The 27,343-nt window shown below is 42.9% G+C and overlaps 2 protein-coding genes across 2 annotated transcripts in view; both read right to left on the bottom strand.

The window, feature by feature from the left end:
* The window catches only part of LOC138350016 (uncharacterized), a 177,593-nt gene that overhangs the window by 47,313 nt on the left and 102,937 nt on the right, over nt 1–27,343 (bottom strand). The gene's annotated exons all lie outside the window — the stretch shown is intronic.
* Nucleotides 2,956–26,770, bottom strand: LOC138349905 (putative uncharacterized protein DDB_G0268364). The gene is made up of 4 exons (XM_069299896.1): nt 26,447–26,770; nt 25,900–26,252; nt 25,270–25,755; nt 2,956–3,109 (listed from the first exon to the last, which is right to left on the bottom strand). The coding sequence occupies exons 1-4, from the start codon at nt 26,768–26,770 to the stop codon at nt 2,956–2,958; spliced, it is 1,317 nt and encodes a 438-aa protein (XP_069155997.1).

Genomic DNA, 27,343 nt, shown 5'->3' with positions numbered 1-27,343 from the left:
TGGATGACAGCTTCGCAGTGTGCATCCAGATGCCTCTATGTTAAGTTCATCCATGATGGCAACGGCATTGATGAAGGGGAGACTGGCGGATGCGTTCAAGAATTCGCTGCCTTCTTCCGGAGAAGTTTTTCTTGATTTAACAACCGACGTTTGTCGTTCAAGTTCCCGGATCCCTCCCACCGCCTGCACCACAGTCAAGCAGTTGGCTTTGTTGTTACAAGTTCTCTAGCGATAGCGGTGATTGACACGCCCCCTCTCACTTATATCAATCATTGCCCCTCGTTGACACAGCCTTTCCTCCCTGGAGGGGCGTGTCAATCCTTGATGAAGAGTCTGCACTCTGGAATTGACTCGTGGATTGATGTAGGGAGAGTGAAGGGCCCACAGGCTTTCATCCAAACGACGACACTTTCTGCTGTGGTTTGATGGTTAAAGAACAATCGTTCCACAATCACAATCGACTTGAAAATGGTCCAGGATGGACCGAAGCTTCGTCGTCCCTTCACCTTCTAGTGTGTGGTCTGGTCAACATGGTTAAGACAACAATTGCAGGAAACTGGCTTGTTTTAAGAAGCGCTAGTTTGTCATATATCATCATATGATAATAATATATATCATCACGAAGTCCATGTTGAGTATAAAATATGCATCACATGACAACGAATTACACGCGTAATATAATCCGACATTTCACATTTCTATAATATAGGTAACATAAGTCTGTCTGTCTGTCTTTCTCTCTCTTTCTCTCTCTCTCTCTCTCTCTCTCTCTCTCTCTCTCTCTCTCTCTCTCTCTCTCTCTCTCTCTCTCTCTCTCTCTCTCCGTGTCTCACTTGATTACTATTATGTGAGACACATAACAATAATACTATTATGTGTGTCAACTATACATACAATTATTGAATGTATTTAATTACCTGATTAATTTAGTAAGAGATGTTCTCAGGACATATACTCAAGTCAACTAGTTCATATTCATTTCACTTTTTCTTCCAACCCTCAGTAATAATAAATGATAATGAATTATAATACTTTCTGATTCTTCTATTTCTGATATTGATGCGTAATTAGTTCTTGATACCATTATTCATGTAATGTATATCTATATCAACTATATTCCCAAATGTAAATGTTTGCAAACTACTTTTAACTTGAAAAACACGTTTTGTGTGCAGTTGGGCCAAAGAATCTGCCTTTGAAGGAGGAATTGAATATAACCTAGGATTGCCTGTAAGCAGTCTGAGAGCAAGAGTACACCAAGAACTTCAACAAAATCTTGAAGATCTGAGGTCAAGTGAAATGGACAACAGTAATTCTATCTATCATCATACTATCATGCAAGAAGAGTCACACATCTATGGATCATCCAATATAATCAACAGACTGCTAGGTGTTACTACTGCTCCGCTTAGACTCGGCTCTAAGTATCTCTGGGAATTTTAATTAACTGCTGACGTAGACTGTGTCATCTAAATTATTCACACACCCTCCGTCACTATGTGATGGAGTGCGAAAAGATACTTGAATTCAGAGACAATTCTATACCAAATGTTCAAGAAATGTGTAACTATTTAATTCAAAATGATCTGCTACCAGAATTTTTAGCTAAATATCCTCAGTTTGCTAACTGTAGGTTGTAACTAAGTGATTGTAACCTATCCACCGCTGCCCACTGGATTGGGGGGGGGGGGGTGGGTGCAGGACAAACATATCAATTGTGACCACTAACTCTCCTCATATGTCAGTTGCTTAATTTAGAGACTACTTGTGGTCGTTCTCGAACCCATTGTTGATGTGACGATGTACATTGAGTTTAGTAACTAGCTCATCAAGATTATAACTTGCTTAGCTAAATGAATTGTGGGGTTCAGTCCCTGAGCCCATTACGTGCCTCTGTAACCCTTTCCACTACCGCCCACAGGATGGGTATGGGGGGCATAATAATGAACTAAACTAAATGTGTTGTTGATTGTTAACGACCATCGACGTAGCGTTTTGTGTGACGTCACGTCGTCTGTGTCTCAACAGCCAATACGTAAAATTATCCTACGTAATCTCGGTTACATAAAACGTCAATAAACTCTTAAATTAAGCACCAAAATAGAGCCATCTCCCCTTTCCACTAATCCATATATATATTCATTTATATCCACTGCTCTGCTCTATATTACTTTCGATAGCAGTGTGAATTACACACACACCGTTGGTGTGGTGTTTTGACCAATGAGACTCGTCGTTACAAAGCGCCTAGTCATTCATAATCTAACCCAATACTACAACAACAATAACAAACGCGGCGTTGCCATTCTGCACTTTGCAAGTAACTGCGGGTAAAGGTATACTTTCCCTCAACTGTACACTCGGGTGAGGAGAAGTACAAACGATCATACAATCTTCCTATCTGTGAACGGTGGAAAATATATAGTTTGTTACCAAAATGACAATACTAAGTCTTATGTCATCTTGGTATAAAGACCGAAATGTCAACTTCGAGAAGTTCGCGAGTTGTTATCCTGACATGTTGATCTCCAAGAGTGTTTAAACTGCGCCTTATAATATAGTAGATTCAAATTGTACCGTTTTGGTACACTTGTACCGCAGGTACAAATAAGTACCAAAGCACAGAGTGCTTCTTACCCCCGCCCGGTGGCTTTAGGCATTGTATGTACGAGCTCTATCTATAAATTCATCAACATTTATTGTATGTACTTTACCTGAATAAACATTTGAATTTGGGTAAGAAGCACTGCTCTATAAACTCTCATGTGCCACCACCTGCGAGTCAGCAGCTGGGTCAGGGCGCGCCCAGCCCGTGTTTACACCCACCAGCTGATTTATTCGCATTTAAATATAAAAGGACGAAATACCTACCGCACTCGAACACATGAAGTCAGATAAACACTTAGTGTCGATGTTTTGACGCTGGGCTGTGATGAACCACCACCCACCGGGGCTTTAAATGGGTTTATCAGCAGATTCAACTGGAACCTCGACAGGAAGGGACTGTCTTGCTCGTCTAGTCTGGCGGGTCATGCTAGTATGACCGTAATGGTGGCGGGTGATGGCTGTTGTGTCGTGATGACTGACACCAGAGACCTCTGAAGTGTATCTGAAAATCCTCGCAAGTGTTCGGTCACACCGAGTTATGAAGACTGGATGTTGCGGTGTTTATATAAACAAACTGCCGCGTTAGTTACCACTAGTGTGTGTGTTGACTAGACACTTAGAGTGTTGCGCGTTTACGGTTGCCAGTATTTTGATTACTAGTTTTGTTTCAAGCAAAATTGTGAAGAATACGCAAGACACTTAAGGCAAGTCACACCACTTACTAAAATGCTAACGTGACTAAATGTTAAATCTTAGAAAGTTTAGTGATTTATTGGAAATAAAAGGTGGAAATTGAGTTATAATTTGCTGCGGCAAAATTACTTACTTGTTGAGTACTCACAGTTCTTGTAGTGTCTCTCGCCTCGTGCTGGATATTTCATTCATTGTGAGTGTTTCGTGAATGTTGGAAACACCGCTTTTGTTTGTGTTGGAGAGCACGTCGGGGGTAGTGTTGACGCTGACCCCTCCTTGTCTGACCCCCCACAACGGACAGCGCTGACCCCCTTCTCTGACCCCACTGCACACAGCTCAACTACCCTTCAGGAGAAGGTATGTATCCCCCTCTATCCTCAGCTGTCACCTCCATCTCCTCCGCCTCTTGCACACCAACATGGACGTGGATGTGACGATTCATATATATATATATATGTGATATATGATTATAATGTGAATATAGGAATGTCAATAGGCGCATTAGTAATGACTCGTTCTGTCATTACAGGTAAGCCAATTTTTTAGCTCATCGCGGGACACGACGCCAACAGCTTATTAATTAAGGTATGTTTCTGTTTGTTTCCGTTTTCGATTAATTTTTTTGTTTCTACAAAATGTTACGGACACGCGGTTATTATTATTGTGGATACTTATCATATCCTGCCATTGGTCCTGAGGGGTGTCGAGGCCCCCCTTTTACTGGTCCTGGGGGCACCGAGGCCCCCCCCCCCTTTTACTGGTCCTGAGGGTGTCGAGGCCCCCCTTTTACTGGTTTTGGTGGCACCGAGAACCCCCCCCCCCCCCGCTTTTACTGATCCTGGGGGCAGCGAGAACCCCCCCCCCCTCTTTTACTGATCCTGGGGGCAGCGAGACCCCCCCCCCCTCTTTTACTGATCCTGGGGGCAGCGAACCCCCCCCCCCGCTTATATTGATCCTTGGGGCACCGAGCCCCCCCCCCCCCCCCCACCCTATTACTGATACTGGGGGCACCAAGAAATCTTTCCTTCGAGTGTCAATGACTGCTCCTCTGCCTTACATAATTTCCTGAAGATTATGCGCTTTACAAGAAAGATTGTATAATCTCGGCCGAAATTGTGCAGAATATATATTAAAATCTGGTCTTTTACTGCGCTTTGCCATGGGTTCGTATCCTGGCCGGGGAGGATTTATTGGGCGTAAATCCTTAACTGTAGCCTCTGTTTAACTCAACAGTAAAATGTGTACTTGGTTGTAACAACGATTCTTCGCGGCGGGGATCGTATTCCAGGGACCTGCCCGAAACGCTACACGTACTAGTGGCTGTACAAGAATGTAACAACTCTTGTATATATCTAAAAGACAAAAATAATAATAATAAAAGCTGGCCTGACTTAAGTCTACGCAAAAATTAAAAAAGAAAACGGCATCCCAGTTACGTTAGAGAAAACAAATTCATTTTTGCGCAGGATTACTAGGGGGGGTGGGGGTTGGAAAATTAATGGCGGTAATTAGTATATTAATATATACTAACGGTGCAGTTCATTAATGTACTATGTCTACTTAGTATTATAAGGAACCGTCTATATGGTGGACGGGTTGCTTGACAGCTCGTACGCCTTACTGGTGACGTCTGGCTAAGGACATCATTATGACACGTTCCGTGGCGCAGTGGTAAAATATTCGCCAGGCACTTCGCGAGCGTTTTGGCCTGGGTTCGTATCCTGGCCCGGGTAGGATTAACTGGGCGCCAAACCTTAACTGTGACATCTGTTCACCCAGCAGTTTAATGGGTACCTGGTTGTTAAACGGTATGGCGGGTCGTTTTCCAGGGAAAAATTTAGGATTAATTCAGAACTTGCCCGAAACGCTATGCGTGCTAGTGTATATATATATATATATATATATATATATATATATATATATATATATATATATATATATATATATATATATATATATATATGTTGCTTATGCTTATGCATAAGCAACAGGGCTCCATTAAGGAACATATAATCTCTTCCCACAAACAAACCATCACCAGAGAAATCTTAGCAAACAACACAGAAATCATCGATAGATACAGCGATAGCAGGCGGCTTGACGTCTGCGAGGCACTACACATCAAGAAGTCAACACCAGCAATCAACAGACAATTAATGCACAACTATATTCTACCCACTTCAAGACTTCGCTCCAATATAGAAGCATCAAGAAATATGGACCAATAGGCTTTCTACAATTACTTCCATTCAATACCCATTGTTTCGTGTTCTGTCTTGTGTTTGAATTTAATACCCATTCAATACCCATTGTTGAAAGTTTGTTTTCACCTCATCCACCTCACCCAAATGTAGATATAAACTCGAAGATGTGTAAGCTCTATTCAGTTTCAGTTGTGTGTTTGTAAACTAAAGTCTTTGAAAATGTAATAAGTTTTACGAAACGCGCTCAAGTGTCGCGTCAGACTTGAAATAAAAATGAATTTTGGAGAATTGATCTTTGAATTACCATCAACAGTGAAAAGAAACGTAAGAAAGATAGAGAAAATTCGTGTTAGAATTATTAATCTTACTTTTTCGGTCATATTTAATAATATATATAATATATATATATATATATATATATATATATATATATATATATATATATATATATATATATATATCATTTTCAAATAAAGTTAGATAAATATACACACATACCAAAAGAATAGGGGTGGTAGGAGAAGAAAATATCAAAGTGTTCAGTGAGGATCCACAAGGTCTTCTCTGAGTACTCTTTATTTTCTTCTCCGAGGCTATGGGGTCCCTACACATGCACCAGAGGTGGTACCCATTATATTTATATATATATATATATATATATATATATATATATATATATATATATATATATATATATATATATATATATATATATATATATATATATATGTGGCAATTTCCAGGTTATGGTCCAAGTCACCCCATTTTCTCATTGATATAATTACTCAATTATGGTTTCTTTGTGAACTTATTTTATGTAATAACAAATTTACAGCATTGACCTTTTTACTGTAATAGCATATTGACTAGTTTAGGCTATTAACTCTGTTAAGCTATTTACTCTAATACCCTGTTTAGTGTCGTGTCTGAGATAACTGATGAATCTGAACTTGATTTTGATCACATGATCCCGGCTGTATCCATTAGTGTTGAAGTGTGTGTCTTAATGCTAATGTAACTATTCATATGTTAATCTCAGGGATTAGGACTCAGGCTTCCCCACAGGCTCCTTATCTCTTTGAAGATAAACACTTAAACGTCCATGTACGAAACCTGTACATCTTCCGTAATCATAGCGTGTTAGATTGTTTTTGTTAAACAGTTGAAGAGCTCGGAAACTTTGCAACTCAAGACTGTCATTGTTATAGCCAACTTAGGAGCTCCTTTGAGCTCACAAACTGCTTAATAAAAGGTAAACAAAGTCACCGTGACTGAGGAAGGATGTACAAGTTTCGTAAGTGGTTATGAATCCTGGGGCCCAGACTAGAAAGGGATAAGAAGACCTTGGACGTGTAAAGAATCCAGATTTCCAGAGATTGTCGCTTAAAGGTTTGACGAATACCGACGTACGATCACACCTGGCCTCCGTATCCAGGTGTGTCATCGGTCACTACTGCGAGAGCTCTCAGACGGTCCCCAGGCGCTGGGGCGCCGTCTTAGGCAGCAAGGCAGTGAATAATGATCTGGTATTAAGGAGTCATTATGAGACGGTGGCTACATTCTCACAGATGAATGGGATTTCAACCCGGCCTGATGCATGGTGGGTAATGTATTATTATAGTGAAGATAACCGCAATATACAGTCCTGCTGGTGGTGTAGTGGTAACGCGAGCGCTCCGCGACCGATTTCGGTTACGTTCCAGCCCAGACTTGGGATGACTGACTGGGGTGCAAACTCGTAACATTTCGCCCTTGTTTTCTCAGCAGTAAATGGGGGGGGGGGCCTGGCTGTAAAGAGACTGACGGGGTCATGTTTCAGAGAAAACTAATAGGTAAAATGTATATGTATGTATATATATATATATATTTAGCTCATGTATATAGCCCATATATATATAGCTCATGTATATATAAATGAGCTATAGGAAAGGAACGCTCTAAGCCAGCTAACAAGAGTCATAAGTCGTAACAACAGAAAGCAAAAATAATGCATGATTTTAACCCTTTCTCCCCCCCCCCCCCCCCCATCATGTGGAGATAAGACGGCGATCTCTCCCAAGCAGCAAACATGGTTTCTTAATGACCTTGTGACTCTCCTTCATCACTCACTCCTCTGCCTCCAAGGCCAGCGAATCTTCGCCACCACCTTGTGAGATTATTATATGAGCATAAAGACTCTACATAATGGGCCTTGAAAAATCCATTATTCCTGCAGGAGCTCTAAGCTATAATTTTCTTCAAAAAAATCGAGGCGGTATGTTTAGTAAGTAGAACGGTGCCCATGTGAAAGGATTTCCCACCACACACACACACACACACACACACACACACATATATATATATATATATATATATATATATATATATATATATATATATATATATATATATATATATATATATATATATATATATATATATATATATTACAGGTCAACAGGCAGACAATCTTTCCTGTAAATCACAAGTCTCCTCTTTTCTCCTAGAGAAAAAATAATTTTTTTATTATATAATTGTGTTGGAAATTGAAGAAAAACCATACATTTTGTATCGTTACTAACTGCAGGGTTGATTAGGCTAGGCTAGGCTAGGCTAGGCTAGGCTAGGCTAGCTAGGTTTGGTTAGGTTATTCTTGTTTAGATTGGGCGAGGACAAACTAGATTAGGGTTAGGCTATTTTAGATTTGGTTAAGTTTAAGTTTGGGAGTTTTTAAGTTTTAAGTTTTATAAGTTTTATACATATTGTATAACAAAATGGTTATGTTATTTCCCCTCACAACGACAACCAGACATTTTATACCCAACATTTATACAAGTAAACTTGTATCACTGTAATTCTTTCCACGGCTCGTGTCATTTGATTAAAACGGTGACTTCTAATGGCTTTTTTTTTTTTACATTTTGTGGAATATTTTTGCTTTTGCAATAACTATCGATCATTGTGTAATCGGATTAGTTTGTTAAAAGTCGACATGAGTGAATGTGTATAAGCGTGTATACGTGTATTTGATTCCAGGTATATGTGTGAGAGTGTATATGTAAATGTGTGTTTGTGCACAGGTGCATGTATGTATGTGTTTGTATATGTATGTTTGTGTCAATGGATTTACGTGGGTGTGTAGACTTGTCTATTTGTGCCTACCGAATTAGGCTTTAGATCTTGGATCCCGTCTTTCTAACCAATCTATTTTCCTGTATTATATCTACTACATTCATTTCTTTCTAACAAACACACACACACACACACACACACACACACACACACACACACACACACACACACACACACACACACACACACACACACACACGTACACACACACGTACACACATACACACACACACACACACACACACACACACACACACACACACACACACACACACACACACACACACACATATTGTATAACAAAAAGGTAGAACTTTGAGAACTCTCAGAACTTTGTATACCACATATGTCAGGCCAATCCTGGAGTATGCAGCCCCAGCATGGAGTCCATATCTAGTCACGGATGAGACCAAACTGGTAAAGGTTCAAAGGTTTGCCACCAGACTAGTACCCGAGCTGAGAGGTATGAGCTACGAGGAGAGGCTACGGGAATTAAACCTCACTTCGATGGAAGACTGAAGAGTTAGGGGGGACATGATCACCACATTCAAGGTTCTCAAGGGAATTGATAGGGTAGATAAGGACAGGCAATTTAACACAAGGGGCACACGCACTAGGGGACACAGGTGGAAACTGAGTGCCCAAATGAGCCACAGAGATATTAGAAAGAACTTTTTTAGTGTCAGAGTGGTTGACAAATGGAATGCATTAGGAAGTGATGTGGTGGAGGCTGACTCCATACACAGTTTCAAGTGTAGATATGATAGAGCCCAATAGGCTCAGGAACCTGTACACCTGTTGATTGACGGTTGAGAGGCGGGACAAAAGAGCCAACGCTCAACCCTCGCAAGCATAAATAGGTGAGTACACACACACACACACACACACACACACACACACACACACACACACACACACACACACACACACACACACACACACACACACACATCCCTCGGAAGCAGCCTGTAGCAGCTAACTCCCAGGTACCTAGATATTTCTTGTTTGGAGACAGGGGCATCAGGGTGAAGGAAACTCTGGCCATTTGTTTCCGCTTCCGCCGGGAATCGAAACCGGACCATTAGGACTACGACCCCTAAGTGCTATTTACTCATACGTGAGGCCCCACAAAGGCACACGCAAACTGTGTGTGTGTGTGTGTGTACTCACCTAGTTGTACTCACCTAGTTGTGTTTGCAGGATCGATCATTGACTCTTGGATCCCGCCTTTCGAGCATCGGTTGTTTACAGCAATGCCTCCTGTCCCATTTCCCTATCATACCTGGTTTTAAAATTATGAATAGTATTTGCTTCCACAACCTGTTCCTGAAGTGCATTCCATTTTCCCACTACTCTCACGCTAAAAGAAAACTTCCTAACATCTCTGTGACTCATCTGAGTTTCAAGCTTCCATCCATGTCCCCTCGTTCTGTTACTATTCCGTGTGAACATTTCGTCTATGTCCACTCTGTCAATCCCTCTGAGTATCTTAGACGTTTCTATCATGTCCCCCCCCCCTCTCCCTTCTTCTTTCTAGTGTCGTAAGGCACAGTTCCCTCAGGCGCTCCTCATACCCCATCCCTCGTAGCTCTGGGACGAGTCTCGTTGCAAACCTCTGAACCTTTTCCAGTTTCATTATATGCTTCTTCAGATGGGGACTCCATGATGAGGCGGCATACTCTAAGACTGGCCTCACGTAGGCAGTGTAAAGCGCCCTAAATGCCTCCTTACTTAGGTTTCTGAATGATGTTCTAACTTTTGCCAGTGTAGAGTACGCTGCTGTCGTTATGTGTGTGTGTGTGTGTGTGTGTGTGTGTGTGTGTGTGTGTGTGTGTGTGTGTGTGTGTGTGTGTGTGTGTGTGTTTTAGAGAAATATATATCGTTGACATAATAAAGGAAAAAATAGATGGGCTACAAAGGCAGGGTCCAAGAGCTAATAGCTCGATTCTGCTGGTGCAAATATTAAAGACAAAGAGTAAATAAATACACACACATCATGGACTGGAATGCTCTATAGGAACTGTCAGTTCAATACGAACTGACGTAGTGCAGGCTGACTCTATACATAGAATGCAATAGGCTCTATCACCTGTATACCAGTTGAGTGATTGTTGAAAAGCAGGATCAAAGAGCCAAAGCTCAACCCTCAAAGCTAAATTCAATCTAAATCTAAATTCAAACTAAATCTAAATTCAAACTAAATCTAAATTAAAACTAAATCTAAATATATTTTCAAAGTAAAGTTAAATTTAAATTTAAATTCAAGCTAAATTTAAATTTAAATTCAGGCTAAATCCAAATCTAAATTCTAACTAAATCTAAATCCAAGTTCAAACTAAATTTAAATTCAAAGCTAAATCTAGCTCTAAACTAAATCCCCATTTACTGTACTCTTCCCCCAGTCCATCAACAGCTTCCGTCGGGCTTAGGCTGCATTAGGCACTACCCCAACACACAATATACCAACAACATTATTTTGACGTTGTAACAAGCTCATAACGATGCCTTAAGTGGTCAGATTGGTAGCAAAGGCTTTTGTTTTGAGTAGTAAAATTGTCAGAATGTTGTGGAAGAGTTAGGATATTATTATTATTATTCATATTTTTATTATATTTTTTGTCACAACGTTGTTGATATGTTGTGGTAATGTTGTCGCAACTTTGTGGGTATCTTGTGGCAAGATTATTACAACTTTGTGATGGGGTGTTTGATGGGATGTGTCAAAGAACTGCATGACATTTTTTGCTCAAACAATACTTGCATTTGCAAGTGAGAAAGTGTGCTTGAACTTACCTATTTGTGATTGTATGAGTTGAGCATTAGCTGTTAGGCTCCCCCCTTCTTAATCTTTTGCCAATACATTGGTGTTGTTATTTATGAACCCATTAGGCTCTGATGTATTAACTCTTGGTTCTGTCTTTATTAACTCTTGGTTCTGTCTTTATTAACTCTTGGTTCTACGTTTATTAACTTTTGGTTCTGTGTGTAGTTTCGTAACTAAAAACATTGATGGAATTATATTTTCTATTCTGCAAACACTGATGAAATATACTTTTAACAGAATCGACTATTCCACTTAAAAAAGCGACGTATTATCAAATATTATAAAGCATGGTAATATTGACGTTTTATAAGCAGCGTCACCGATAGGTTCGGTGCGTTATCTTCTTGAGGTTATCTTGAGATGATTTCCGGGCTTTAGTGTCCCCGCGGCCCGGTCCTCGACCAGGCCTCCACCCCCAGGAAGCAGCCCGTGACAGTTGACTAACACCCAGGTACCTATTTTACTGCTAGGTAACAGAGGCATAGGGTGAAAGAAACTCTACCCACTGTTTCTCGCCGGCGCCTGGGATCGAACCCGAAACCACAGGATCACAAGTCCAGCGTGCTGTCCGCTCGGCCGACCGGCTCCCTCAGTAGGGTTGCAGATGGTTAGGCAAAACAGCTACAATTTTTTACAGTTTGGCAAATTGAGAGAATAAATCTGAATTTTCTGTTCTGTCATGATTCTTCCTTCTCGGTCTTCTGTAAGTATTAAGGCATATTCTATTCCTCTATTCACTTAATTCATCTGCATTCTCTGGTATTCGCAATCCTTTCATTAAATTGCATTAGGATAGCGAGGGAGGAATTACTGCGAATGAACTCGCTTAGATGTATTCACCTGGATGTGCTCCCCTAGATGTACTGATATGAATGTATTCACTTAAAAATATTCACCTGTATTTACTGGTCTAGTTGTATTCCCTAAGTTGTACTCACCTTGATGTACGATGAATCGAGCTTCAGCTCCAAGCTTCTCGAATATGGTTTTGTAATATAAAGTAGCAATTTGTTTTTCATATTAATGTAACTATATAATGTACGTGTGTGTGTTGGTGCGTGTGTGTGTATTCACGTAGTTGTAATCACCTAGTTGTGCTTGCGGGTGTTTAACTCTGCTCTTTCGGCCCGTCTCTCAACTGTCAATCAATCAACTGTTACTGACTACTAACTCATTCCCCCCCCCCCACACACACACATGCACCCAAGAAGCAGCCCGTAACAGTTATCTAACTCCCAGGTACCTATTTACTGCTAGATAACAGGGGCATCAGAGTAAAATAAACTCCGCCCATTTTGTTTCTGCCATCACCGGGGATCGAACCCCAACCCTGGATAATATTATATTGTAGAATGTCCCATACTGACTAACTTTCGCCCTCCGAGGCTGAGATATGCTTAACTCTGTAAATTCTATATGATTACTGGAACACTTGATGATATATTGGACTTGTACCCAAGATTGACTATTTAATACATCTGTTGTATAAGTACAATACATTGTATAGTATATAATACATCTGTAATACAATGCATGTACCTATAACCTGAGCGTGTAGTAGGAGCATCTTAATCACCTTCAGTGGTTAAGTGTTTAATATCACACTAGTTTTTATAGAAGCAATCTTACCCTGTCAAAGTAGGAGAGACATAGGTGTTTGTATATATATGTATGGATATGTGAAGGTATATGTGCAATATGTATATGTGTGTATTTGTATACAGGGTATGTGGAAGCTGGTCAGAATTGCATTTCTCCATTGTAAACGCACATTAATGACACTGTACAAAGACACCTCGAACACTTCATGTAGGACAGACGTAAATCTGTGTATTTATGTTTGTAGGTTAGGTTAGGTTAGGTTAAGTTAGGTTAGGTTAGGTTAGGTTAGGTTAGCATTTTAAAAGCGCTACAATCACCTTCTGTGGTTGATTGTTCAATAAATCACTGAATTTTATGTTTAATAGATCTTCATCCCTATTCATGGAGGACAGAAGAAATGTATAAATGCTGATTAGCATTGTAAATGTGTGGCCACGTCTGTGGTAGAAAATAATAATAAAAAAATACGAGTCTAGAGCGCTGTCCAGTCAGCTATCAGGGCCCCCCCTTTGTGTGTGTGTGTGTGTGTGTGTGTGTGTGTGTGTGTGTGTGTCTTGTATGAACGTGCCCCCAGGAGAAGGTCATATCTCTGTACACAGGCAAGCCAGCATAATTGTTTTAGAAAATGAACTGGAGCTTATCATAATTTATAATTACCTCCCCAGATCCTTGGCTAATAGACTTCCTTGGCTGTAAATCCTGTGTCTGTCCAGCTCTGACTGTTTGATATTACCACAGACGCACTGGTTACTGTGTCTGTGTATTTACTATTTGTGTCTGCGGAATCGAGCGATTTAGCCTTTCTATTTTTCCAGTATTATGTCTTCTACATATATGTATATATATATATATATATATATATATATATATATATATATATATATATATATATATATATATATATACATATATATATACATATATACATATATATATATATATATATATATATATATATATATATATATATATATATATATATATTATTAAATATGACCGAAAAAGTAAGATTAATAATTCTAACACGAATTTTCTCAATCTTTCGTACATTTCTTTTCACTGTTGGAGGTAAATCAAAAATCAATTCTCCAAATTTGATTTACCTCCAACAGTGAAAAGAAATGTACGAAAGATTGAGAAAATTCGTGTTAGAATAATTAATCTTACTTTTTCGGTCATATTTAATAATATATGTCTACAGGAAAGACTGCTACCAAAATATACTAATATATATATATATATATATATATATATATATATATATATATATATATATATATATATATATATATATATATATATATATATATATATATATTTTTTTTTTTTTTCTCTCCAACGCGCGCACACACACACTCACACACTCACACACACACACACACACACACACACACACACACACACACACACACACACACACACACACACACACACAACCCCCAAAACCCGTCCAGCCCTCATCCCCTCAACCCCCAAAACCCACCCAGCTCTCATCCCCTCAACCCCCAAATCCCATCCAGACCTCATCCCCTCAACCCCAAGAACCCACCCAGACCTCATCCCCTCAACACCCAAAGCCTACCCTGCCCTCACCCCTCCTCATCCCCTCTCCTTCCATGTGACCCCCCACCCTTGCGAGGGAGGTGGGAGGTCCCCCCCACCCCCTCTATCCATCCCCCTCCCAACCTCTCAACCTCTATCTGTCTCCCAACCTTACGCCATCTCCCAACCCCTCTATGCCCTCCCTAATCTTCAGACCCAGTATGCCCTTCCTACTCCAGACCTACCTACCCAGGCCCTACCCCAGACCCTCCTACCTACCTTCCTAGAAGCCCAGCCCCCAGTAGCCCCCCAAGCACCCCTCCTGACCTCTTTCACCCCCCATACACCCCCCGGACCCCCCCAGGCACCCCCTGGATCCCCCCGGACATCCCCCGGACCCTCCCCGCCCCCAGTCATCCCCCAGACACCCCCCAGATCCCCCAGATCCCCTCTGCCCCCAGTCACCCCCCAGACATCCCCCAGATCCCCCCAGACCCCCAGAGAAAGGGAGAACTCTGGTACAAGAGTTTCCATGAAGAATCTCAAGGTTTGGTACACCAATGCTGATGGGGTATCTAATAAAGCAGAAGAGATAAAAGAAAGAGTGAGTGAAGCAGATCCTGACATAGTTGCAATTGTGGAAACTAAAATTAATGACATGATCTCAGATGCAATCTTTCCTGAAGGGTACCAGGTGATACGAAAAGAGAGGACACAGAGACAGGGAGGGGGAGTAGCACTCCTAATAAAGCGGAAATGGAAGTTTGAAGACCTGGGAAATCGAGTTACCAATGAGTGCACAAGCTTCATACATGGAACTCTGACAGTAGATGGGAGGAAGATTGTGATCATGGTAATCTACAATCCCCCACCAAACAGTAGAAGACCCAGGCAGGAGTATGATGACAACAACAAAGCATGTATAGATGAACTGCAGAAGGCAGCAACACTAGCCCACAGAATGAGAGCGAAGCTGCTGATCATGGGGGACCTAAATCATGGAGAGATAAATTGGGAATCAAGGAATCCCCATGGAGGGGATGAAACGTGGGGAGCAAAATTAGTAGATGTTATAGACAGGAATTTCCTGACACAACATGTGAAGGAAGACACAAGGGAAAGAGGAGGAGATGCACCGAGCCTATTAGACCTGATTTTCACCCAGAACGTAGAAGATATCGAGAATTTAGAGCATGAAATACCTCTAGGGGCCAGTGACCATTGTGTCCTAGTCTTTGACTACATGATGGAATTCAAAATTATGACCATGGGACAAGAGATCTGGGAAAGGAGAGCTGACTACAGGAAAGGGGACTATATGAGGATAAGGGACTATCTGGGTGAAGTGCAGTGGGAGGAAGAAATTAGAGGAAAAACAGTCCAAGATATGATGGACCTAGTCATACAGAAATGCCAGGAGGCCGAAGAGAGATTTATACCAACGGTAAAGGGAAAAAATAAGAAGGAATATAATAACCCATGGTTTAATAGACAGTGTCAGGAAGCAAAAATGGCCAGCAGGCGGGAGTGGAGGAAGTACAGAAGACAAAGAACAGAGGACAACAGAAGCAGATACAACAGAGCTAGGAACGATTACATTAACATAAGACGAACATCGGAAAGGGACTATGAGAACGATATTGCAATCAAAGCGAAAAAACAACCTAAGTTACTACACAGTCATATAAGAAGAAAAATGTCGGTGAACGACCAAGTGACAAGACTAAGGAAGACAGAGGGGGCATATACTGAAAGTGACAAGGAAATCTGCGAGGCACTGAATGCCAGTTTCCATGGAGTGTTCACTACCGAGCCTGAGCAGCTCCCATTGTTGGAAGGGGTTACCCTAGATGAAAGACTATCAGATATAGAGGTGACAGCAGAGGAGGTAATGAAACAGTTGACAACTCTAGATGCAACTAAAGCAGTTGGACCAGACAAAGTATCACCGTGGATACTAAAAGAAGCAGCACAGGCCCTCAGTGTGCCTCTGGCAATGATCTTTAATGAGTCACTTATGTCAGGAGAATTGCCCAGTTGCTGGAAGAAGGCAAATGTCGTGCCGATCTTCAAGAAAGGAGATAGGGAGGAGGCACTTAACTACAGACCTGTATCACTGACAAGCATCCCCTGTAAAATACTGGAAAGAATAATTAGGCTACGACTGGTTGCACACCTGGAGAACATTAGGTTTGTGAACAAACATCAACATGGGTTCTGGACAGGGAAATCGTGCCTAACAAACCTTCTGGAATTCTATGATAAAATAACGAGGATAAGACAGGACAGAGATGGTTGGGCAGACTGCATATTTCTGGACTGCCAAAAAGCCTTTGATACAGTACCGCACATGAGACTGCTGTTCAAGCTCGAGAGGCAGGCGGGGGTGGGGGGAAAGGTCCTAGAATGGATAAGGAACTACCTAACAGGAAGGAGCCAAAGAGTTACGGTAAGGGGCGAGAAGTCGGACTGGCGAACAGTAACAAGTGGAGTACCACAAGGATCGGTGCTGGGACCAATTCTATTTCTTGTATATGTTAACGACATGTTTACAGGCGTAGAGTCCTACATGTCGATGTTTGCGGATGATGCAAAGTTGATGAGAAGAGTTGTGACAGATGAGGATTGCAGGATCCTCCAAGAGGACCTGAACAGATTGCAGAGATGGTCAGAGAAATGGCTACTAGAATTCAACACGAGCAAATGTAAAGTTATGGAAATGGGACTAGGAGATAGGAGACCAAAGGGACAGTACACAATGAAGGGGAACAGCCTACCTGTAACGACGCGTGAAAGAGACCTGGGGGTGGACGTAACACCTAATCTATCTCCTGAGGCACATATTAATAGGATAACGACAGCAGCGTACTCTACACTGGCAAAAGTTAGAACATCATTCAGAAACCTAAGTAAGGAGGCATTTAGGGCGCTTTACACTGCCTACGTAAGGCCAGTCTTAGAGTATGCCGCCTCATCATGGAGTCCCCATCTGAAGAAGCATATAATGAAACTGGAAAAGGTTCAGAGGTTTGCAACGAGACTCGTCCCAGAGCTACGAGGGATGGGGTATGAAGAGCGCCTGAGGGAACTGTGCCTTACGACACTAGAAAGAAGAAGGGAGAGGGGGGACATGATAGGAACGTATAAGATACTCAGAGGAATTGACAGAGTGGACATAGACGAAATGTTCACACGGAATAGTAACAGAACGAGAGGACATGGATGGAAGCTTGAAACTCAGATGAGTCACAGAGATGTAAGGAAGTTTTCTTTTAGCGTGAGAGTAGTGGGGAAATGGAATGCACTTCAGGAACAGGTTGTGGAAGCAAATACTATTCATAATTTTAAAACCAGGTATGATAGGGAAATGGGACAGGAGTCATTGCTGTAAACAACCGATGCTCGAAAGGCGGGATCCAAGAGTCAATGCTCGATCCTGCAAGCACATATAGGTGAGTACATATAGGTGAGTACACACACAGGCGTTTTAGGAGGGTCTGGTAGCTGCATGAACAGCGCGCGGGACTCGTAATCCTGTGGCCTGGGTTCGATTCCCGGCTCTGGCAGAGACAAATGGGCAGTTTTTCTTTCACCCTGATGCGCCTGTTACCTAGCAGTAAATAGGTACCTGAGAGTTAGACAGCTGTTACGGACTGCTTGTTGGGTGTACTCGCCTAATTGTGCTTGCGGGGGTTGAGCTCTGGCTCTTTGGTCCAAGGTTGGTCCACACACACACACTTTGGTGTGTGTGTGTGAAAGTGTGAAAAAATAGTAGTTAGTAACAGTTGATTGACAGTAGAGAGGCGGGCCGAAAGAGCAGAGCTCAACCCCCGCAAGCACAACTAGGTGAATACAACTAGGTGAACACACACACACACACACACCTACACCCACACCCACACACACAGACGTATCCCCAGGAAGCAGCCCGTAGCAGGTATCTAACTCCCAGATACCTATTTACTGCTATACGAACAGGTGTATCAGGGTGAAGGAAACTCTGCCCATTTGTTTCCGCCTCTGATAGGAATCGAACCCGGGCTATCCGGACTACGACCCCCGAGCGCTGTCCACTCAGCCGCGAGGCCCCAAGTGTGACTATTTCTGTCTGTCAATTTCTGTGTGTGTGCCTCTCTTTAATTGTTTATTCAACTCAGTTTCTTCTACTGGAGTTCCCTGTGTGTGTATCCTTCATTTCCATCCATTTACTACAGTCTTTTGGGTTAACTAGAACTAATGTTTAATAGAAATTGCATTGATGTCCGCAAATGAAAGTTGCGAGCTTGCGACTTGTTTCCCGAAATCACGTAATTCTAAGCCAAACCTTAGAAGCTAATCAATAATAAAGAGTTAATATTTGTTTCAATTAGGGGACACGTTTTATTTAATGCTTCGTGCTTCCATCTGATAGAATTACTTTTCACTTAATGCTTAAATGAAATCGCATAACAAAAACGCAGTGAGGTTGGAACCACCTACTGTGTCTCAGAGGTTCATAGGATCCGTTGATATGAGTTCAAGAATATATACTTATTGAGAAAACGCGCTCCGAACGCGTGTCGAACGAGAGAATAAACAAAAGACTTATGATGCAACTAGCTATAAGAGCCTTGTGTTGTATCTACCGTCCTCTGGTTGTGTGCGTGTTGGCCGGACTAGACGGTGAGTCTTGAGAATAAGGACTTGCACCTAATAACGTGAATACCGAAATCTTTCTGGTACAGAAGCTATTGGTGGATTGACACGTCTACCAAAGGGTGGGTCATGTATGGAAATATGTCGTTTGTTTACAGTTTACCATCTCTCTCTCTCTCTCTCTCTCTCTCTCTCCCTCTCTCTCTCTCTCTCTCTCTCTCTCTCTCTCTCTCTCTCTCTCTCTCTCTCTCTCTCTCTCTCTCTCTCTCTCTCTCTCTCTCTCTCTCTCTCTCTCTCTCTCTCCCTCTCTCTCTCTCTCTCTCTCTCTCTCTCTCTCTCTCTCTCTCTCTCTCTCTCTCTCTCTCTCCCGTTCTGTTACTTCCCTTCCTTTCACCGTTTCTCTCCACACGTTTAATCCCAACTGAACCGGAAGAGATGCTCTGACGAGGCCATTAAGAACCCCATAACTTGCACATCTGCACGAAATACCAAAATATTAGCTTTTGGAGTCTGTACCCCTATCTGTTCCCCACGATCAACAGGGGGGGGGGCGATCGAGTCCCCTTGCAGCCAAACAGGGAAGGGGGGGGGGGCGATCGAGTCCCCTTGCAACCAAACAGGGAAGGGGAGGAAGGGAGGGGGCTTCAGAACCATCGAACTGGTGGTCCATTACACAAACTCCCTTCCAGAACTGCTCGCTAATATTGATGCACTTACTTTTATCTTTTAGAAAGGAAGCGAGCTGATGGTGGGGGTAGCATTTGTGGGGAAAAGCTTTCATCGAACAGTGAAGCCGATCACTCGATTTACCACTGGGTTTACACTGGCAACAGTTTGCTGTAAAAGTTTGTATGGCGGGTAAACCTTACATCAGCTGTAACACCCCAGACTAAAACCCAGCCATTTCCTAAAGAGGAAATGCGTTCACGAAGAGGGGGGGGGAGGAACCATAGAGAGGTATTTCACTGCTTGTGAGAGCCAGGAGCTAGAAGAGTATTTGTGGCAAGTCGGGAGTTATTGAGTCTTATGAACAAATCCACAAACGCCGTGACGAGAATTCGAACCTGCGTCCGGGAGCATCCCAGACACTGCCTTAATCGACTGAGCTACGACAGGGTAAAAGAGTTGAAATCGAAGTTCTACTGAACTTAATGGATCCCGCAGCCTCTCCGAGGCACAAACCAGGATCATTTGATGCATCACGTTAGTGTGATCTCTGTGTGTACTGAGTCTTAGATTCTCATTAGTTGAGGGTATGTAGACTGTGTGTGTGTGGAGTGTCGAGGGGTTACCTTTCTTGTTGAGTTTCTGTTTACAACTTTTGCATTATCCTTGACGATTTTGCTTACTCGTCTCTACCCGATTATTGCTCACTTTACTGTGTTCCTTGTCCTCATGCTGTGTTCTGTGTGTGTTCCTTGTCCTCCTGCTGTGTTCTGTGTGTGTTCCTTGTCCTCCTGCTGTGTTCTGTGTGTGTTCCTTGTCCTCCTGCTGTGTTCTGTGTGTGTTCCTTGTCCTCCTGCTGTGTTCTGTGCGTGTTCCTTGTCCTCATGCTGTGTTCTCTGTGTGTTCCTTGTCCTCATGCTGTGTTCTCTGTGTGTTCCTTGTCCTCATGCTGTGTTCTCTGTGTGTTCCTTGTCCTCATGCTGTGTTCTGTGTGTGTTCCTTGTCCTCCTGCTGTGTTCTGTGTGTGTTCCTTGTCCTCATGCTGTGTTCTCTGTGTGTTCCTTGTCCTCATGCTGTGTTCTCTGTGTGTTCCTTGTCCTCATGCTGTGTTCTGTGTGTGTTCCTTGTCCTCCTGCTGTGTTCTGTGTGTGTTCCTTGTCCTCATGCTGTGTTCTCTGTGTGTTCCTTGTCCTCCTGCTGTGTTCTGTGTGTGTTCCTTGTCCTCCTGCTGTGTTCTGTGCGTGTTCCTTGTCCTCATGCTGTGTTCTCTGTGTGTTCCTTGTCCTCATGCTGTGTTCTCTGTGTGTTCCTTGTCCTCATGCTGTGTTCTCTGTGTGTTCCTTGTCCTCATGCTGTGTTCTGTGTGTGTTCCTTGTCCTCCTGCTGTGTTCTGTGTGTGTTCCTTGTCCTCATGCTGTGTTCTCTGTGTGTTCCTTGTCCTCATGCTGTGTTCTCTGTGTGTTCCTTGTCCTCATGCTGTGTTCTGTGTGTGTTCCTTGTCCTCCTGCTGTGTTCTGTGTGTGTTCCTTGTCCTCATGCTGTGTTCTCTGTGTGTTCCTTGTCCTCATGCTGTGTTCTCTGTGTGTTCCTTGTCCTCATGCTGTGTTCTCTGTGTGTTCCTTGTCCTCCTGCTGTGTTCTCTGTGTGTTCCTTGTCCTCATGCTGTGTTCTCTGTGTGTTCCTTGTCCTCATGCTGTGTTCTCTGTGTGTTCCTTGTCCTCATGCTGTGTTCTCTGTGTGTTCCTTGTCCTCATGCTGTGTTCTCTGTGTGTTCCTTGTCCTCATGCTGTGTTCTCTGTGTGTTCCTTGTCCTCCTGCTGTGTTCTCTGTGTGTTCCTTGTCCTCATGCCGTGTTCTCTGTGTGTTCCTTGTCCTCCTGCTGTGTTCTCTGTGTGTTCCTTGTCCTCATGCTGTGTTCTCTGTGTGTTCCTTGTCCTCATGCTGTGTTCTGTGTGTGTTCCTTGTCCTCATGCTGTGTTCTCTGTGTGTTCCTTGTCCTCATGCTGTGTTCTCTGTGTGTTCCTTGTCCTCCTGCTGTGTTCTCTGTGTGTTCCTTGTCCTCATGCTGTGTTCTCTGTGTGTTCCTTGTCCTCATGCTGTGTTCTCTGTGTGTTCCTTGTCCTCATGCTGTGTTCTGTGTGTGTTCCTTGTCCTCATGCTGTGTTCTGTGTGTGTTCCTTGTCCTCATGCTGTGTTCTCTGTGTTTTCCTTGTCCTCATGCGGTGTTCTCTGTGTGTTCCTTGTCCTCCTGCTGTGTTCTCTGTGTGTTCCTTGTCCTCATGCTGTGTTCTCTGTGTGTTCCTTGTCCTCATGCTGTGTTCTGTGTGTGTTCCTTGTCCTCATGCTTTGTTCTCTGTGTGTTCCTTGTCCTCCTGCTGTGTTCTCTGTGTGTTCCTTGTCCTCATGCTGTGTTCTCTGTGTGTTCCTTGTCCTCATGCTGTGTTCTGTGTGTGTTCCTTGTCCTCATGCTGTGTTCTCTGTGTGTTCCTTGTCCTCCTGCTGTGTTCTCTGTGTGTTCCTTGTCCTCATGCTGTGTTCTCTGTGTGTTCCTTGTCCTCCTGCTGTGTTCTCTGTGTGTTCGTTGGCCTCTTGTTGTGTTCCTTGTCTATTTCTTGCTCTCTTGCTGTGTCCCTTGTCCACCCCCTTACGTATCTTTATCCTCCTGCATCTTGCAATGTACCAAGCGGGCAATGGTGCAATGCTCATTTATGCTTCTAACAATGTTTCACTGGAACTCTAGCTAAGTTTCACAATATATATATAAATTACTGAAGGTGATTACTGACTCCTTCTGAAGATGTATTAATATGCGAAAGTACTTAAGGAAATTCCTGTTTCAATTTTCCTCCGTGGTCTGACATTGTCACATTCTTAATCACGTGTTTATTTTCGTGATATACACACATATATATATATATGAACATTTCAAGCGAAACACTACTTTGAACTGAAGCCAAATTGCTGGCTTTCTCGCAGGCCACCAAACTTAAACGGACCTCTTTGATGCCTCTAAGAATATAGTCTTAATCGGATTTACAATGACGAAGTCCCATAGAGGCTTTATCCTTATCCTCGAATTACAACTAAAAGATCCAGTTGAAACGTTTTTGGAAAGTGTGTAAAAAAATATATATTATGATAGGGGGGGGGGGGAGGGAGCAATTTTCACGTTTTTTGCTTGGTTGAGTATATCATTAGAGTATAACATAATCATTGCCATGCAACATATGTCATTACAGGGCAACATATCAGTCAATAAGAGTGCAGCATAGCAATCATTACTATCCAATGTTACAATCATTATTATGCAGCATTACAATCATAATTATTCAATATTACAATCATACTTATGCAGCATAACATTCAATACAGTGCAACAGCCAGCAATCAGTGCAGTACGATATAATGAGTACAGTAGGAGTGAATACACCGAGAATAGACCATTAAATGATACATACAACAAACTGTATTTCGTTACGGCATTCTGTGAATATATTATCTCACTCTATTCTATCACTGTATGAAGTGTCACTAACGTGCCACTGTGTTCTGTCACTGTATTGTCATTGTAATGGCGCTGTATTATTATTGTATTATATCACCGTATTTCACAGTATTCTTTCACTATTTAGTCACTGTATTCTGTTACTGTCTGCTGTCATCAAATATGCTACTGTATTCTGTAAACTATTATGTCAGTATATTCTGCCACTGTATTATGTCACTGTACTCTATCACCACAGTATGTCACTGTACTATATCACCACAGTATGTCACTGTATTCTTTCACCGTACTGCCCCTGAATTGTCACTATTTTCTATCATTGTTATGTCACCGTATTTTGTCACTACAGTCACCGTGTTCTGTCACAGTACTCTTTCACTGTATGCACCCGCCAAACACACACCGAAACTACGACGTTGGTACAACGTTCGAACAAGTTTTAACACCTAACCAGTTATAACAACCAATATAGCAAGTTGTAACAACGTTCTAATACGTCATAAACACGTTAAGCCAAGATGTAACAAATTTATTACAAGTTGTAACAAGCGGAAAATAGAGACAGTTACAGTTTGTGTTTCCAGGGATGCTAACGTAACCTCACGCCTTTTGTTGATAAAAAAAATCAGGATTTCTATAGAATTCAATATTCATAGCAAAATTAGCAACTGCAAAATATAATGGAAACATGAGGGGAAAAAAAGAATCCCAGTGAGGAATATGCAAGAAATAATTAAGACATTGGGAATAAAAGTATGTTGTGTGGACGAGGGAAGGAAAGAGAGAAATCCAAAGGAGGGAGGAGGTCTGGGGGAATCCAAGGAAGCGAGTTCGATCGCAACTAAGTGACTCAGAATTTTCTCACAAGAGAGTGGTGGAACGGTGAATTAAGACATGCCAATGTGTGGCATTGCTCCCTCGTTGCCAACAACGGAATATTGACGTTGTTAGAACCATAAACATACAGTACAGTGCCCACTGCTTATAATTATCTTGTAAGACAGTTTCCCACCACAGGAAGAGCATGACCAGCGACCAAAAGCAAAGGTTATAACCGAGGAAAAACGTAAGTCTAACATTATCCCCCAAAATATGTCTTCTACGACGTGAACAACGGTCAAAAAAGGAGACATTTTCCTCAAGAAAGTGATCTGGCTCCTCTTCGACCTTGCATCTTCAAAAGTTCAAAAGAATTTAAATTCCATCAGGAAAGTGATCCGATATATCCGCCTGGCGTCATGTTCAGACGCTGTGCAGGGTAGATACTCTGTTATCACGAGTTCACAGTCATTCTCTCACTATCAGAAGATGAGCAGAGTATAGAAATACCACCATGAAAGTGATCATTACACATGAAAGTGATCATTACACGCACCTGTCATCTTCAAGGGGTTCTGAAGAATAGAATTTCCACCATAAAAGTGATCTCCACCTCGGCCTGTCAGCTTCAGAAGCCGACGGCCGAACTTGAGACGCCCATAAATTAACTCTACTGTCGAATTTTTCAATTTAATTTCGGAATTCCGCCAATTAATCTCAATATGTTACAACAGAGCTCCCCCTGCACACAACAGCTGCCTAACCCCCAGGTATTTATACTCTTAGGTGAACAGGCGTATCAGGTGAAAGGAAACGTTGCCCAAAGGATTCCTATCATGCCTTGGGAATTGAACCTCGGAAACCAAGAACAACTCTTGGTAAACGAGAATGATTAAATTGCCCTGGAAACAATTTGTTATACGAGGGTCCGATTTTAATAAATTGAATAATAATAATGTTTATCCAGGTAAAAGTCAATACGTTCAAAATTAGCTACAAACAGAATGTTGGATTTCTAGATAGAGTTAGTGCATACTAGGCCTAAAGCCGCTAGTACGCACAGCGTTGCTGGTATCTCTTGTAAACGGCGCTGTTCACTCTGGCGCTGTTCACTCCGGTGCTGTTCACTCTGGCGCTGTTCACTCTGGTGCTGTTCACTATGGTGCTGTTCACTCTGGTGCTGTTCACTCTGGCGCTGTTCACTCTGGCGCTGTTCACTCTGGCGCTGTTCACTCTGGCGCTGTTCACTCTGGTGCTGTTCACTATGGTGCTGTTCACTCTGGTGCTGTTCACTCTGGCGCTGTTCACTCTGGTGCTGTTCACTCTGGCGCTGTTCACTCCGGTGCTGTTCACTCTGGTGCTGTTCACTCTGGCGCTGTTCACTCTGGTGCTGTTCACTCTGGCGCTGTTCACTCTGGCGCTGTTCACTCTGGCGCTGTTCACTCTGGTGCTGTTCACTCTGGCGCTGTTCACTCTGGCGCTGTTCACTCTGGTGCTGTTCACTCTGGCGCTGTTCACTCTGGCGCTGTTCACTCTGGCGCTGTTCACTCTGATGCTATTCACTCTGGCGCTGTTCACTCTGGCGCTGTTCACTCTGGCGCTGTTCACTCTGGTGCTGTTCACTCTGGCGCTGTTCACTCTGGCGCTGTTCACTCTGGCGCTGTTCACTCTGGTGCTGTTCACTCTGATGCTATTCACTCTGGCGCTGTTCACTCTGGCGCTGTTCACTCTGGCGCTGTTCACTCTGGTGCTGTTCACTCTGGCGCTGTTCACTCTGGTGCTGTTCACTCTGGCGCTGTTCACTCTGGTGCTGTTCACTATGGTGCTGTTCACTCTGGCGCTGTTCACTCTGGCGCTGTTCACTATGGTGCTGTTCACTCTGGCACTGTTCACGCTGGCGCTGTTCACTCCGGTGCAGTTCACTCTGGCGCTGTTCACTCCGGTGCAGTTCACTCCGGTGCTGTTCACTCTGGCGCTGTTCACTCTGGCGCTGTTCACTCTGGTGCTGTTCACTCTGGCGCTGTTCACTCTGGCGCTGTTCACTCTGGCGCTGTTCACTCTGGCGCTGTTCACTCTGATGCTATTCACTCTGGCGCTGTTCACTCTGGCGCTGTTCACTCTGGCGCTGTTCACTCTGGTGCTGTTCACTCTGGCGCTGTTCACTCTGGCGCTGTTCACTCTGGCGCTGTTCACTCTGGTGCTGTTCACTCTGATGCTATTCATTCTGGCGCTGTTCACTCTGGCGCTGTTCACTCTGGCGCTGTTCACTCTGGTGCTGTTCACTCTGGCGCTGTTCACTCTGGTGCTGTTCACTATGGTGCTGTTCACTCTGGCGCTGTTCACTCTGGCGCTGTTCACTATGGTGCTGTTCACTCTGGCACTGTTCACGCTGGCGCTGTTCACTCTGGCGCTGTTTACTATGGTGCTGTTCACTCTGATGCTATTCACTCTGGCGCTGTTCACTCTGGCGCTGTTCACTCTGGCGCTGTTCACTCTGGTGCTGTTCACTCTGGCGCTGTTCACTTTGGTGCTGTTCACTCTGGCACTGTTCACTTTGGGCATGTTCACTCTGGTTCTGTTCACTCTGGCACTGTTCACTCTGGCGCTGTTCACTCTGGCACTGTTCACTCTGGCGCTGTTCACTCTGGCGCGTATATCCTACTGGTATGTGAACAACGTTTAAGGAAGCTTTACGAGGCTCTTCAAGTCTACGGGATGCTTCTGGTGGCGCCAGATAACCGCAGAGAACCAGTCAATGTTTCACTCATACAGTCCAATCTTCGAGGCAGTCAACTGGTGCAGAACAATACAGTCTTGGCCGCACACACAGCGATCTCTTCTCATTTACTGTACAGTTAATCGGCGCAAATCGGTGAATATATATTCCGCGATTCACATAGCGACTTATGCTAATTTACGATGCATTTGGTCGATGCAGAATGAGTTAATTTTTTGGTTTGACTTGCATAGCGACTTTTTAACTTGTTTAAAAAGCAATTTATCGGTGCAGAATGAATTAATGTATTGCAGGACTCGTAAAGTATCCTCTCTTGTAGGGGTACATTGTGTCGGGGGGGAGATTATCAAGTGCCAAGTTCTCCTTTTACTAAAGACTTGACAACGCATTTGATCCTT

The sequence above is a fragment of the Procambarus clarkii genome, chromosome 43 (genome assembly GCF_040958095.1).
Source record: "Procambarus clarkii isolate CNS0578487 chromosome 43, FALCON_Pclarkii_2.0, whole genome shotgun sequence".
NCBI classification, from domain to species: domain Eukaryota; kingdom Metazoa; phylum Arthropoda; class Malacostraca; order Decapoda; family Cambaridae; genus Procambarus; species Procambarus clarkii.
The sequence above is the reverse complement of the archived record's forward strand: the minus strand, read 5'-3'. Positions and strand labels throughout refer to the sequence as shown.